This window comes from Pelodiscus sinensis, chromosome 12 (genome assembly GCF_049634645.1).
Source record: "Pelodiscus sinensis isolate JC-2024 chromosome 12, ASM4963464v1, whole genome shotgun sequence".
In the NCBI taxonomy this organism is placed as follows: Eukaryota; Metazoa; Chordata; order Testudines; family Trionychidae; genus Pelodiscus; species Pelodiscus sinensis.
Genome location: NC_134722.1, coordinates 47,422,923 through 47,437,703, shown reverse-complemented (window position 1 = coordinate 47,437,703; position 14,781 = coordinate 47,422,923). Strand labels below are relative to the sequence as shown.

The window sequence follows — 14,781 nt, the reverse complement described above, 5'->3', positions numbered from 1 at the left end:
AGGCTGCCAGCTGAGGGAGAGAGAATATTCACGCGTGAGAACCGTGCCCGAGGGGCTGGGGAGTGGCACTGGCTGGTTCGGAAGGAGCAGCAGCCTCAGACCGTTATGGGGCAGCCCGTGGTGAAAGGGGTGAGCAGCAGGGAGTGGGGGAGGACTAGCTCTGGGATGGAGAGGAACCAGCCCATAGCCCCGCCTAAGCAGCCAATGCACCATCCGCGTGAGGGACTCGCAGCAGCTGTATCTGGCAGGGGGTAAGAGGAACGTCTCCACTAAAATGCCAGAATTCCCCGATGTGGGGCTGGATTCTGCAGAGCCTCAGATGGCAGGACCACGCCGAGACGCCTGCCCTTGCCCAGTTCTATTCCCTGGCTCGTGGTTTCGTGAATCCCCCCATGGCTCTGCGCTGTCAAAGGTGCTGAGCGAGAAGGAGCCGGCAGCCAGTGGAGGCTAACGCCTGGGCTGGAAAGGAAAAGCAGCGGCGGGGGAGGCTTCGGAGCCACAGAGAAGAGCAAAGGCCTTTGTGTATATTCTACGCGCACAATGGAAACATGCATGGGCAGCTTAGGAAGGGGGGGGGGAATCCCCAATGCAGATGAGCTGCATGCTCCATCCATTCCGCTATTGCCAGGCAACCATTGCCGAGACCTGGGAAAAATCCCGATGGGATTCGAATTGTATTCAGAAGCCGGAGGGGAAGAAGAGCAGGTGTGAAGAGAGAGACCCTCTGTGAAGGTTTAGCTTTAGAAAGAGCTCTCCAGGTAGCCAGGGCAGCAGAAACTGTGAAAGCACAGGTGTCACATTACCGAATTGGAGGGAAGCAGCCAGATCGCTGCTGCACCCCTAGGTGGGGGTGCTGGCCCCAGAAATTGGTATAAAAGGGAGCCATGTGGGGTATTGAATGGGAGCTGATTGTTTGCTGATCCTATGTACGCTATTTATGTGAGTGTATAATGTCTGTGTGTGTAGGTAGGAATCTGTAATCTGTGGGGAAGCTGAATATTTCTCTGAATGTGGTTAAGCATGGCTATGGACAGGCTGAGTAGCCAGGCCCTGTGGGACAATGGCTCTCAATGGGCCAAGGACACACCCAAAGAATGGGGGCTGTCACCTGAGAGCAGCCAGCAGGAAACACAGAGATTGGCCTCTGACCAGGTGACCGGCTGAGACCAGAAGAGGCCGGGAAGGAGGTATAAAGAGGCCATGCGGTCGATGCCATTTTGTTCTCAGCTCAGCACTTCATCCCAGAGGCAGCACTGCAGGGATTGAAGAGCCCGGAAGCCCTGTGAACCCATCCTGATCCTAGGATGTGCAATAAGAACTTTTAAACCAGCAGCTGTAACATCTCTACTAGAGCCTGCATCGAGGACTGGGAGATTCGGTGCCTGTAACGTACTATTCTTTAACAACCTTACTCTCATGCTTTTCTTTATTGTAATAATAAACCTTTAGATATAGATTCTAAAGGATTGGCCCAGCATGATTTGTGGGTAAGATCCGGAGGGTAAATTGACCAGGGATCTGTGGCTGGTTTCTTGGAACCGGACAGAACTTGTTCGGGGTAGGTGGGATTGGCTGCTAGGACCCCCCACCTGTGTATGAGGCCCGGGGCCATCTGGGGCACGGATATTGCTGGGGTGTCGGAGGGGTTTTGCTCGTGAGGCTTCAGGCAGGCTGCTGAAGCGCTCTGTGGGACTGGTTTGTGGCCTGTTTGGAGAGGTCACCAGTCTGGGGACTGTAAGGAGCCCCGAAGTTGAGCAATTCGCCCTGAGCGGACACCCTCAGTTGTACCCAGACACAGCCCGGTCCGTCACAACAGGCCAAAGAACTCAATCCACCAGAAAGGACCACCCACGTAGTACGTACACAAGAATATCGGGGGGACAGTTTCTGTGGAAGGGATGGCTCACAGCACGGTCCTAAATGAGTCTGGCCTTTGGGAAACTCTGCCATAAATGGGGGGGGGGGGGGGGGAGAGAACCATTTTGCAAAACGCTGCATGCCTTGAAAACAACTCAGCAGAGAGGTTTTACCCAAAAGCACTGGGCTCAAGCAAACCTGATGAGAGGGACTGGATACGTCCCAGGGAAGGGAATGAAACAATTATTCCACTGAAACTGCCCACAGGAACTTGGATCAATAGCCTTTCCCAACACGATTGTGAGGGACTGAAGATGAGACTGGAACGGGGTCCAGCAAACAAGAATGAACTGGTTATTCTGGAAGAAATATACCAGTGAAGGGAAGTGCATACACAAACAGTGTGTACAAAGTCCTGTCCATTGGAGCGACACCAGCTTTCGGCCTGGCTGTGTGTGAATATCTCCGCCTTGTAAAACAGGTGGGGCTTTCGCTACAACTGGCCATACTGAACCTGGCTATGAGACGCTCCTTCAGGAAGATCCCGATCTGTTTCAAGGGCTGGATTGCTTGCAGGGTGCACACACAATCCAGACACAAGCAGATTCCTCCAGCTACCCATCCCTGGAGAGCAGTGCCTTTTGCACTCTGTGATAACCTCAAGCACGAGAGCAATGCAAGCAAGACCAAAAAATGGAGGAGCCAACAGCACACAGGAGTGCCCTGGTGAATACGCAGAAAAGTAACGGCCAGCCACACTCATTCTTAGACCAGCGAGACTTCAGCAAGGTGATAAAAAGAGCATTCCAAACCTCCAACCAGAGAAGAGATTACGGCTCCGTTTGCAAACGCGCAACCTTTCAGCATGCTGGATGCTGCCACTGGATTTGGGCAGCTAAAATTAACTAAAGGAAGATCAAAGCTATACATATTTAATTCGCCATTTGAAAAGTACACATTCTTACTCCTGCCCTTCGGCATAGCCTCCGTGCGAGACGTGTACCACACAGCCATACATCTGTTCTACAAACATATTCATGCTCTCAGCAGCTCAGGGGATATTTATTAAGACTCTAAGGTGCCACAGGATCGCTCGCTGTTTTTGAAGTTACAGACTAACACAGCTACTCCCTGAGACTTTCCCTTGGATAATTCATGACTTATCTAGCTACAAAAGGCGCAGCTTTGAGGAAACTCCTGGGAAATAAAAATGAGTGCAGGAATCCTGGGAAGGATGGAAACAACTGATATGAGCACCAGCGCTGACGTTCTACACACCACCCAGGCGTCTTACAATTTCAGTGGCCGCCTCGCAATCTGGGCTCGGCGCAGGGATGTTACAGAAGTGTGACGGCCAGCAACCAGCGGCGTACAGATCCAGATCGCTGACGGACGTGGAAACCAGATGTGCACAGACTGAGAAGCAGCTTCTAGGAATGCGATTTGCCTGCGAGAGATTCAGTCAAGGTATTCGTGGCCGGACATGTGGAAACGGATCGCAAGCCACTGGTCGCCTTCTTTGGCAAACCACTAAAAGCCGGCAGGACTCAAACCTCTAACATCTGGGGCCAAGAGGGCAGCATTAAAGAACAGATGCATCCAAGACCTTATGGAGTCCAGCCAGACCAGGGACACACTGAGACATAATAATAATCCCAGAAACTGACACTGGCTGTGGATTCTGGCATTTCCCAACCGGCTGAGCAAGTCCTGGTCTTCACAATATCCTCTGGCAAGGAGTTCCACAGGTGGACTGTGTGTTGCTTGAAGAAAAACTTCCATTTGTTTGTTTTAAACCTGCTCCCTATTCATTTCATGTGGTGACCTCTAACAAAAGGCTGATACGTAGAAGCTCAGGGAGAGAGGGTCCCTCATGAGGGCCAGGATTATGAATTTAGGATCTGGGAGGCCGTGTGCCGCAGCTCACCACAGACTCACTCACCTTTTCTATTCCTTTGTCATTCCCCCAGCTCATCCCCAGCCTCCCTGTTCGGTTTGGTTTGGTTCCCTTCCCGCTCCCCACCACCGGCTTAGGGGGCTGCGAGAGGGGCAGGCGTTCCCGGGGCCCGGCTCACTTACCCATGAGCCCTGCTTGCTGCACACCCCAGAGGGCGGCTCCGGTGGCGAAGGAGTTCCACAGCGTGCCGATCACCGCGTAGGTCAGGATGGCGCCGAGGTTGTCGAAGAACAGCCGGCTAGGCATGAAGTAGCCCGAGTCCAGGACGATGGGCGGGAGGAGGAAGAGGAAGAACATGCTGGGCTCCAGCTGGTACTCAGCTCTCTTGGCGATGGCCAGGACAATGCCCCCGAGGCCCAGCCCCAGGAGGATGAGGAGGCAGCTCTCAGGGACCACGGACGTCACCTTCCTGGACAGCTGGAACACTGCAGAGCACACAGGGGACAGGGCATCGCGGCGGGGCTGCAGACGGGCGCCAGGCTACCAGCCCCAGGGTCCATGCTCGGGCCCTGCTCTCTGGGAGCTGCCACCCGCCCCCAGACACTGGAAGAGGGGCTGCTGGGCTGGCAGGGGAATGAGAGAGCAACCCAGCGGCCCCACGGCCTGGACACACCCCAGCTAGGACACCCCAGTGGCCCCACGGCCTGGACACACCCCAGCTAGGACACCCCAGCGGCCCCATGGCCTGGACACGCCCCAGCTAGGACACCCCAGCGGCCCCGTGGCCTGGACACGCCCCAGCTAGGACACCCCAGCGGCCCCGTGGCCTGGACACGCCCCAGCTAGGACACCTCAGCGGCCCCGTGGCCTGGACACACCCCAGCTAGGACACCCCAGCGGGCCCGTGGCCTGGACACACCCCAGCTAGGACACCCCAGCGGGCCCGTGGCCTGGACACGCCCCAGCTAGGACACCCCAGCGGGCCCGTGGCCTGGACACGCCCCAGCTAGGACACCCCAGTGGCCCCGTGGCCTGGACACACGGCCCAGCTAGGACACCCCAGCGGCCCCGTGGCCTGGACACACCCCAGCTAGGACACCCCAGCGGCCCCGTGGCCTGGACACGCCCCAGCTAGGACACCCCAGCGGCCCCGTGGCCTGGACACACCCCAGCTAGGACACCCCAGCGGGCCCGTGGCCTGGACACGCCCCAGCTAGGACACCCCAGTGGGCCCGTGGCCTGGACACGCCCCAGCTAGGACACCCCAGTGGGCCCGTGGCCTGGACACGCCCCAGCTAGGACACCCCAGCGGCCCCACGGCCTGGACACACGGCCCAGCTAGGACACCCCAGCGGCCCCGTGGCCTGGACACGCCCCAGCTAGGACACCCCAGCGGGCCCGTGGCCTGGACACGCCCCAGCTAGGACACCCCAGTGGGCCCATGGCCTGGACACACTGCCCAGCTAGGACACCCCAGCGGCCCCACGGCCTGGACACACGGCCCAGCTAGGACACCCCAGCGGCCCCGTGGCCTGGACACGCCCCAGCTAGGACACCCCAGCGGCCCCGTGGCCTGGACACGCCCCAGCTAGAACACCCCAGCGGCCCCACGGCCTGGACACACTGCCCAGCTAGGACACCCCAGCGGCCCTGTGGCTCCCGAAACAAGTGGAGATCTTTCTGGGGGCCCAGATTAGCCATTAGCAGCAACCGGCCGCTGCCCCGGTGAGGCCCGGGGGTGGGGACACGCGCTCAGCGTGGCCGGGAGGGACCCGGCGGCACGGAAGCAGCGTGGTCTGGACACACGCGCGAGGCGCTGGCTCCCACGCTTGTTCTCCCGCGCCAAGGCTGGCGAAGAGCACCCAGGAAGGGAGCACAGCCGTCCACTCACCTTGGGGGCTGCAGCACCCTCCCCTGGACGCCCCACCGGCTTTGTCGCCCCTTTTGCCCATTTCTCCTGCCCACCTCCTTGCCGGCTGTTCCCCCTCCATCTCTGCTGCTTTTCTTCCACTCCTGAGCCCCTCCTCTGCCTTCTCCCCTCCCTCACTTCCCCAGGCCCAGGCCAGAGCCCCCTGATGGCCGTGGCCCAAACCCAGCAATGGCCTGGCTCTGCTCCCGGACTGCCCGCTGCCGTCGGATGCCGAGGGAACGCCCTAGCCAGCCTCCTGAGAGGGGCACACACTGCTACACGCCTCCAGCGTGGCCCACGCACCAGCCACGGAGCACACCCAACCAGCCGCCAAGCGAGGCTCTCCCCCGCCTCTGGAGCCCACGGTCACACAAGCCAGGCCCAAAGAGTGCCTAAGCAGGGGGAATGAGTCAGGAACGCCTCAGGCATGTGGCCTTAACACACGCCGTGTACTTGGATGCTCCTTCCACCAAAACCCCGCCACCCACACAACCCACGGCAGCCAGGCAAACGCCTCGGCAGCCATGGCGCAGGAAGCGGGCCGGGAGCGCTAATTTTACACACACAAAGCAGGAATGTGAGAAGTCAGGTTCCCACAGCAACTGCAACGTGGCCACCCAGGAATTAACTTCATCGCCTCAGCACCACAGACAGCATCCCAAAAATACGGGCCGTTGCCATGAGAGCGCTGAGGCAAACGCTGCTCGGAGACACAGCTAGTTACAAAAGGAGGACCTTGAAAAATCTCTGAAAAGCCCCCACTCTGAGGAAATAGTAAACAACCACCTAACCCAAACGTTGGCGTGGCAACGGTGCAGCCTTGCCCGGAAAGAATCACTCCTGGGAAATACACAGTAACCTGCCAACGAACCATTGGACCAGGATGCAACCCACCAACGAACCATCGGACCAGGGTGCAACCCACCAACGAACTGTCAGACCAGGGTGCAACCCACCAACAAACCATCGGACCAGGGTGCAACCCACCAACGAACCGTCAGACCAGGGTGCAACCCGCCAACGAACCGTCAGACCAGGGTGCAACCCGCCAACGAACCGTCAGACCAGGGTGCAACCCTCCAGCGAACCGTCGGACCAGGGTGCAACCCGCCAACAAACCGTCGGACCAGGGTGCAACCCGCCAACAAACCGTCAGACCAGGGTGCAACCCGCCAACAAACCATCGGACCAGGGTGCAACCCACCAACGAACCGTCAGACCAGGGTGCAACCCGCCAACGAACCGTCAGACCAGGGTGCAACCCTCCAGCGAACCGTCGGACCAGGGTGCAACCCGCCAACAAACCGTCGGACCAGGGTGCAACCCGCCAACAAACCGTCAGACCAGGGTGCAACCCGCCAACAAACCATCGGACCAGGGTGCAACCCGCCAACGAACCGTCGGACCAGGGTGCAACCCGCCAACGAACTGTCAGACCAGGGTGCAACCCACCAACAAACCATCAGACCAGGGTGCAACCCGCCAACGAACCGTCAGACCAGAGTGCAATCCTCCAGCGAACCGTCGGACCAGGGTGCAACCCTCCAGCGAACCGTCGGACCAGGGTGCAACCCTCCAGCGAACCGTTGGACCAGGGTGCAACCCTCCAGCAAACCGTCGGACCAGGGTGCAACCCTCCAGCGAACCGTCGGACCAGGGTGCAACCCGCCAGTGAACCGTCGGACCAGGGTGCAACCCGCCAGTGAACCGTCGGACCAGGGTGCAACCCGCCAACGAACCGTCAGACCAGGGTGCAACCCGCCAACAAACCGTCAGACCAGGGTGCAATCCTCCAGCGAACCGTCAGACCAGGGTGCAACCCGCCAACGAACCGTCAGACCAGGGTGCAACCCGCCAACGAACCGTCAGACCAGGGTGCAAATTCTTCCCTGGACACAAGGCTGGGTTGTCCTGACAAGGCTGGCCCTGATTCTCGCAGATTTAGGGCCATCCTCCTACCTGGACAATCGTAAGCATCCCACATGAATGGCAATGAGAAATTCTGCTGGTACCCGAATGGGCCTCAGAAACGTCCATGTGGTCCCAAGCAAGGAGACCGAGGAGTAACAAGACACGAGACGCCTTTCAGTGTATTCTGGTGCGTGTGGAAGGGACCTGCCGCTGGGGGAGCAGAGATCCGCGTGGGCGCCCTGGGCTACCCCTGCAATAGCTACGTGTGGGGAGAAGACCTCTCCCCGCCAGCCTCACTCCAGCTACCTCTCACGGGGGCCTGCGCAGCGGTTTGGGTTGGGAACTTTTGGAAACTGGAGAGGGAGAGTCCACCAGCCCTGGGGGACATTAAACCCTTGGGGTATGTCTACACTACCACCCTAGTTCGACGAGGAGTACCAGTAGTTCGGAATAGGAAGGCTAATCCGAACCACCTAGTTCGTGCCGCATGTAGCCGCGGGGCACGGAGTCCGCACTAGCAGACATTTAAAAATGGCGGCGCCCGGCAACATGCAAATGAAGCCCGGGAAATTCAAATCCCAGGCTTCATTTGCAACTCCGGTTGCCTACATTACCACCCTAGTTCGAAGTAGGGTGGTAGTGTAGACATACCCTTGGGTAGCTGCCTTGAGGGACCTGGAAGGGACCTCGCGAGGTCATCAAGTCCCGTCCCCTGCCCTCGCGGCAGGACCAATCACTGTCTAGCTCATTCCTGACAGGTGTCTACTATCCACTGACCATCAACCGGGAGGGCTCCACAACTCCTTCTGTTAGCCCTGCTCCCCCCCCCCCCCCCCCCCCCGGGAAGAGCAGACCTCGCTGGCTGTTTGCTCACACTACTCGTGCATGGCCCCTCCTTCACAGGTGTAACCCCGACACGTGCTGGACAGGCAGGCAGCCGAGGGCTCCAGGTCTCTGCCTGGCGAGCAGAGCCCCGATTCCGCAGGGCAAGACAGCGTCAGCTGCTGGGGGGAGGGCCAGTCGTGACTCCAGTGTGGCCCTTCTGGCCCCTCTGCTTGCAGAGCTAAGACCCCCCTCGCTCCGCACTGATGAGAGCACCCACCCCCCTCCAGAGGCAGCTGCCTCCAACAGGGAGCATAAGCTGCTCCTACCCAGAGGCACTGTCTAGCTTCTCTGCTTTATTCCACTCAGGCACCTGGAAACAGGCCACAGGATGGGGCAGAGGAAACTCAGTGGCGCCCGGTGTCAGTTTCAGGGCAGCTGGGTCTGTACTCCCCACACCGGGGTCCCTCGAGGGCAGCCGCTGTAGCTGTCCAGCCCTCAGCTGCCCCCTCTCTTGGGCAGAAACCCGCCGGGGTTTTAAACCTGCCCAGCTCCCTGCATTACACTGCGATACCCCAAACAGGCGTCCAGGTCCCTCCGAGCACTACGAGCAGCGTCTAGCCAGCGGTCCCAAGTTCTCAGCAAGCTAGAGGAGAAAGCATTATAGAGCACACACGGGCAAAGAATAAAAGAACTCTCCAGCTTGCCAGAGGTCACCCCAGTCTTGCGGGGTCCTAGCCCTTAGCCAAGGATCGGGGAGACCTTGGAGCAAAGGCGCTGGACCAGAAGCAGAGCCCGAGTCTTGGGAGAGTTACAGCCAGTGTTCCCCAGATGCCAAACGCTTGGGTGGCCACCCAGGAGAATCCAATGCTGCCCAGCTGATTAGCAGAGCGCCCACAGCCGGCAGCATGGGTTTCTACTGGTGGTGCACATCCACACCTGCCTCAGTGCGTCTGACAACATTTATTCTGCACATGAATCGAAACTATTTGAGGGAACACTGGTTACCACTGGGCTGTTTTGCCTGACTCACCAGGCGCGGCATTTCGACTCTAGCCCTCCCGCACGCAGCAGAACAATCCCACCTAAGCCATCCATTTTACACAAGGGACCCCTGGCACCATCTACCTGGCACACCTGGACGGCGGCTGTGCCTTTGGGAAAGCGACAGCCTAACGAGCTTTCCCCCGGCGAAGCGCCATTGTGCCCTGCCGGCCACGGGTGGATCGGGGCTCCCCCAGCGTGCAGAGAACAGAATCTAGTGTTGTTTTCTCAGTAGCGCAAAAACAAAACCGCCACCTTCCTCATGGTCTGGGAGCCCCAGGGCTGTCTGACCAGCACTTACCCCTCCCTGGCCATCCCCAAGGGTTAGAGTCCCTGGTTCCTCCTCCTCAGCCAGTGTGGGGAGCGTTTCCCCACGCCTGGCTCGCCTCTTGCCTGGCCTCCCGTGGCCTCTGTCTCCCTGGCCACCCTCCTGTCCCCCTCCGCCATCCTGTGCAGCACATAGCCGCAGGGATCCTCTTCCTCGCCCTATCCCCCCTCCCCTGGCAGCTGCTGGAAAGCCTCTCCATTGGAAAACACCCTGTGACAAAATCAAAACCTTCCTACTGATGGATCCATTTTGTGGGGCTCTCGCCTTCCCACCGAGCCAAGCTCCACAGGTAAGTGTCTGCCTTCACTGTCCCCGGGATAGCCTTGGCTGCAGTGGCATCTTGTGGCCATGAGTTCCACAGGTGGGAAGTGAGTAAAACTGTAACAGCTTTAATTGGGAGCCTTTCGACTCACTGGGCTATGGGGTGCAGGCTGGGGAGAAAGGGTGACCAGGAGAGCCGGAGACCAGCCACACGTCCTTTTAGTCCCTGCCTCTGAGCTCTCCTAAGCCGCTCCCTCGCCCTGCCCGCAGAGGTGGGTCCTGCCCCTCAGCATGGCAGCCCAGCGGGGTCCCCGGAGCGTGCGTGCAGGCGGGGAGGCTGTGGAGACTGATTCTGTAGTGGCGCAGGGCTCTGCTCATGACACTGGCTGCCCCTTCGGGCCTACGGCTGGCATGGCTGGAGATTACCGGACGTTTGGCGCTGCCCATGGGGAAGGCACAGTCCTGGCCTGACCAGCGGGCAGCCTGAGCGCAGGCTGGGCCGGGGAGAGGGAATGGCCTGTACCCGGGTGTTGCGAGGGTTGTTCCCAGCTCCTTTCCAGCCCCTCGCCCCACGGTGCAGGAGAAAACAGTGGGGGGGGGGGGCTTCCCCTGTAACGGCCTGGAAGCCCCCACCAGCTTCTCCAGTCCCCATGCCTGGCTAGCAGCCCCCCAGCCTGCTGTGTGATGGGCTGGCAGCTCCCCTCCCAGACCCCTTGCCTGGCTGGCAGCCCCTAGTCCTCCCCAGAACCCATGCCTGGCTGGCAGCTCCCCCCCCCCCCAGCCCCTAGTCCTCCCCAGAACCCATGCCTGGCTGGCAGCTCCCCCCCCCCCCAGCCCCTAGTCCTCCCCAGAACCCATGCCTGGCTGGCAGCTCCCCCCCCCCCCCAGCCCCTAGTCCTTCCCAGAACCCATGCCTGGCTGGCAGCTCCCCCCCCCCCATCCCTAGTCCTCCCCAGAACCCATGCCTGGCTGGCAGCTCCCCCCCCCCAATCCCTAGTCCTCCCCAGAACCCATGCCTGGCTGGCAGCTCCCCCCCCCCAATCCCTAGTCCTCCCCAGAACCCATGCCTGGCTGGCAGCTCCCCCCCCCCCCAGCCCCTAGTCCTCCCCAGAACCCATGCCTGGCTGGCAGCTCCCCCCCCCCCAGCCCCTAGTCCTCCCCAGAACCCATGCCTGGCTGGCAGCTCCCCCCCCCCCCAGCCCCTAGTCCTTCCCAGAACCCATGCCTGGCTGGCAGCTCCCCCCCCCCAATCCCTAGTCCTCCCCAGAACCCATGCCTGGCTGGAAGCCTCCACCCCCAGAGACCGGCTGGCAGCCCCCTCCCTCGAGCCCTCCCCAGCCCAATGCCGGGCCGGCAGCCCCCTCCCTCGAGCCCTCCCCAGCCCCATGCCGGGCCGGCAGCCCCCTCCCTCGAGCCCTCCCCAGCCCCATGCCGGGCCGGCAGCCCCCTCCCTCGAGCCCCCCCCAGCCCCATGCCGGGCCGGCAGCCCCCTCCCTCGAGCCCCCCCCAGCCCCATGCCGGGCCGGCAGCCCCCTCCCTCGAGCCCCCCCCAGCCCCATGCCGGGCCGGCAGCCCCCTCCCTCGAGCCCTCCCCAGCCCCATGCCGGGCCGGCAGCCCCCTCCCTCGAGCCCTCCCCAGCCCCATGCCGGGCCGGCAGCCCCCTCCCTCGAGCCCCCCCCAGCCCCATGCCGGGCCGGCAGCCCCCTCCCTCGAGCCCCCCCCAGCCCCATGCCGGGCCGGCAGCCCCCTCCCTCGAGCCCCCCCCAGCCCCATGCCGGGCCGGCAGCCCCCTCCCTCGAGCCCCCCCCAGCCCCATGCCGGGCCGGCAGCCCCCTCCCTCGAGCCCCCCCCAGCCCCATGCCGGGCCGGCAGCCCCCTCCCTCGAGCCCCCCCCAGCCCCATGCCGGGCCGGCAGCCCCCTCCCTCGAGCCCTCCCCAGCCCCATGCCGGGCCGGCAGCCCCCTCCCTCGAGCCCTCCCCAGCCCCATGCCGGGCCGGCAGCCCCCTCCCTCGAGCCCCCCCCAGCCCCATGCCGGGCCGGCAGCCCCCTCCCTCGAGCCCCCCCCAGCCCCATGCCGGGCCGGCAGCCCCCTCCCTCGAGCCCCCCCCAGCCCCATGCCGGGCCGGCAGCCCCCTCCCTCGAGCCCCCCCCAGCCCCATGCCGGGCCGGCAGCCCCCTCCCTCGAGCCCCCCCCCAGCCCCATGCCGGGCCGGCAGCCCCCTCCCTCGAGCCCCCCCCAGCCCCATGCCGGGCCGGCAGCCCCCTCCCTCGAGCCCCCCCCAGCCCCATGCCGGGCCGGCAGCCCCCTCCCTCGAGCCCCCCCCAGCCCCATGCCGGGCCGGCAGCCCCCTCCCTCGAGCCCCCCCCAGCCCCATGCCGGGCCGGCAGCCCCCTCCCTCGAGCCCCCCCCAGCCCCATGCCGGGCCGGCAGCCCCCTCCCTCGAGCCCCCCCCAGCCCCATGCCGGGCCGGCAGCCCCCTCCCTCGAGCCCTCCCCAGCCCCATGCCGGGCCGGCAGCCCCCTCCCTCGAGCCCTCCCCAGCCCCATGCCGGGCCGGCAGCCCCCTCCCTCGAGCCCCCCCCAGCCCCATGCCGGGCCGGCAGCCCCCTCCCTCGAGCCCCCCCCAGCCCCATGCCGGGCCGGCAGCCCCCTCCCTCGAGCCCCCCCCAGCCCCATGCCGGGCCGGCAGCCCCCTCCCTCGAGCCCCCCCCAGCCCCATGCCGGGCCGGCAGCCCCCTCCCTCGAGCCCCCCCCAGCCCCATGCCGGGCCGGCAGCCCCCTCCCTCGAGCCCCCCCCAGCCCCATGCCGGGCCGGCAGCCCCCGAGAGCCCCGAGCCCCGCACGAGCTGGGGGCGCGGGCGGGACTCACCGATCTTGGCCAGGCCGGCCACGAGGAGCCAGGCCGCCACCAGGCAGGGCGCCTGCACCTCCCGCCACTGCCAGCGCAGCAGCGCGCCCGGGGCAGCCTCTGGCGCCGGCGGGGTCCCGGGGGCAGCGGCCGGCGCGGGGCCCGTCGGGGACTGCATCGCGCCCGGCGCCCGGCTCCCGGCTCCGCTCCGGGCTGCAGCTCCCCGGCTGCCGGAGCCGCTAGCGGGAGGGGACGTCACGGGCACGTGGGGTAGGAACCCCCGCCCCCCAGCCCCCCACCTGTCCTCATCCCCCCACTTGCCCCGTCCCCTCTAGTCCCACCTGCCCCTCGAGCTTCCAACCCTCCCCTCAACCCCCACCTGCCCCTTTACCTCCCTACCTGCCCCCCCAGCTCCCAACCTGCCCCTTTACCTCCCTACCTGCCCCCCCAGCTCCCAACCTGCCCCTTTACCCCCTACCTGCCCCCCAGCTCCCAACCTGCCCCTTTACCCCCTACCTGCCCCCCCAGCTCCCAACCTGCCCCCCCAGCTCCCAACCTGCCCCTTTACCTTCCTACCTGCCCCCCCAGCTCCCAACCTGCCCCTTTACCACCCTACCTGCTCCCCAGCTCCCAACCTGCCCCTTTACCTCCCTACCTGCCCCCCCAGCTCCCAACCTGCCCCTTTACCTTCCTACCTGCCCCCCAGCTCCCAACCTGCCCCTTTACCTTCCTACCTGCCCCCCAGCTCCCAACCTGCCCCTTTACCTTCCTACCTGCCCCCCCAGCTCCCAACCTGCCCCTTTACCTCCCAACCTGCCCCTTTACCTTCCTACCTGCCCCCCAGCTCCCAACCTGCCCCTTTACCTTCCTACCTGCCCCCCAGCTCCCAACCTGCCCCTTTACCCCCTACCTGCCCCTCAGCTCCCAACCTGCCCCTTTACCCCCTACCTGCCCCCCCAGCTCCCAACCTGCCCCTTTACCACCCTACCTGCCCCCCAGCTCCCAACCTGCCCCTTTACCTTCCTACCTGCCCCCCAGCTCCCAACCTGCCCATCAAACCCCCAGCCCTCACCTGCCCATCTACTCCTCAGCCCCCACCCATCACCTGCTCCTCAACCCCACCTCTGCCCTTCGACCTCCTCCATCTCCCACCTGCTCCTCAACCCCCCCAGCTCCCACTTGCCCTTCTAGCCCCCCACCCCCACCCACCCCTTAAGCCCCCCAACCTCCCACCTGCCCCGAAGCCCCCTCCCCACTTCTCTTAGTTCCCTGATCCAGCCCAATGCATTCCCCTGAACAGAGGGTGCAGCAGGGACTGAATAGAAGCTGCTGCCTCCCGGCGCAAGGCAGTGGACCTGGCGCAGGGGCACTGGCATGCCCCACCGCTGGATGGGCAGCCTCGTCTTCACAAAGCACCACCGTTCCTGCAGCCTGCCCTTGCACGTAGGCCCAGGCTGCTGCTTTCCCCAGGGCAAGGAGGGATTTGGATCTATTGGTCCACTTATTGCATTGCTGCCTGCCTCACACCCGAGCAATGGCAAGAGGCTGGACAGAAGAGCTCTGTTGCCAGCATGTGGCGTGATGCTTCTCTGCCACGGTGGCTCCTGCCATCACAGTCCCATGGACCAGTTCTGAAAAAGAAAATATTGGGAGACCCCCCCCCCCCCATTTACACTGGGTCATTTAAATATGTGCAGACCACTCATCACTGCACTGCGACCACTCACCCCAGAAGGGGTGTGACATAGAGGGGGGCTGTCTGCTTTGTAAGCCGGTGTCCCCCGCACGGTGATGTGTGATTCCCACTGACTCACCACATGTGGATTGGCCCAGACACTAGGACCAGCCTGACCAGATAACAAGGCTCTTCCCCTAGGGGAGAGACAAAGGGAGGGAGGCGGA

General features: G+C 63.3%; 1 protein-coding gene across 3 annotated transcripts in view; it reads right to left on the bottom strand.

Moving 5' to 3' along the window:
* SLC9A5 (solute carrier family 9 member A5) overlaps window positions 1–13,158 on the bottom strand; it is a 35,521-nt gene extending 22,363 nt beyond the window's left edge. For all 3 annotated transcript variants that reach the window (XM_075940571.1, XM_075940569.1, XM_075940570.1), the window contains exons 1-2: window positions 12,901–13,158; window positions 3,937–4,239 (exon numbers count right to left, since the gene is read on the bottom strand). In XM_075940571.1, coding sequence (XP_075796686.1) covers window positions 3,937–4,239; window positions 12,901–13,057 — 460 coding nt within the window. In that variant the 5' untranslated portion in view covers window positions 13,058–13,158. The remainder of the gene's footprint in view (window positions 1–3,936; window positions 4,240–12,900) is intronic.
* Window positions 13,159–14,781: the final 1,623 nt, after the last annotated feature.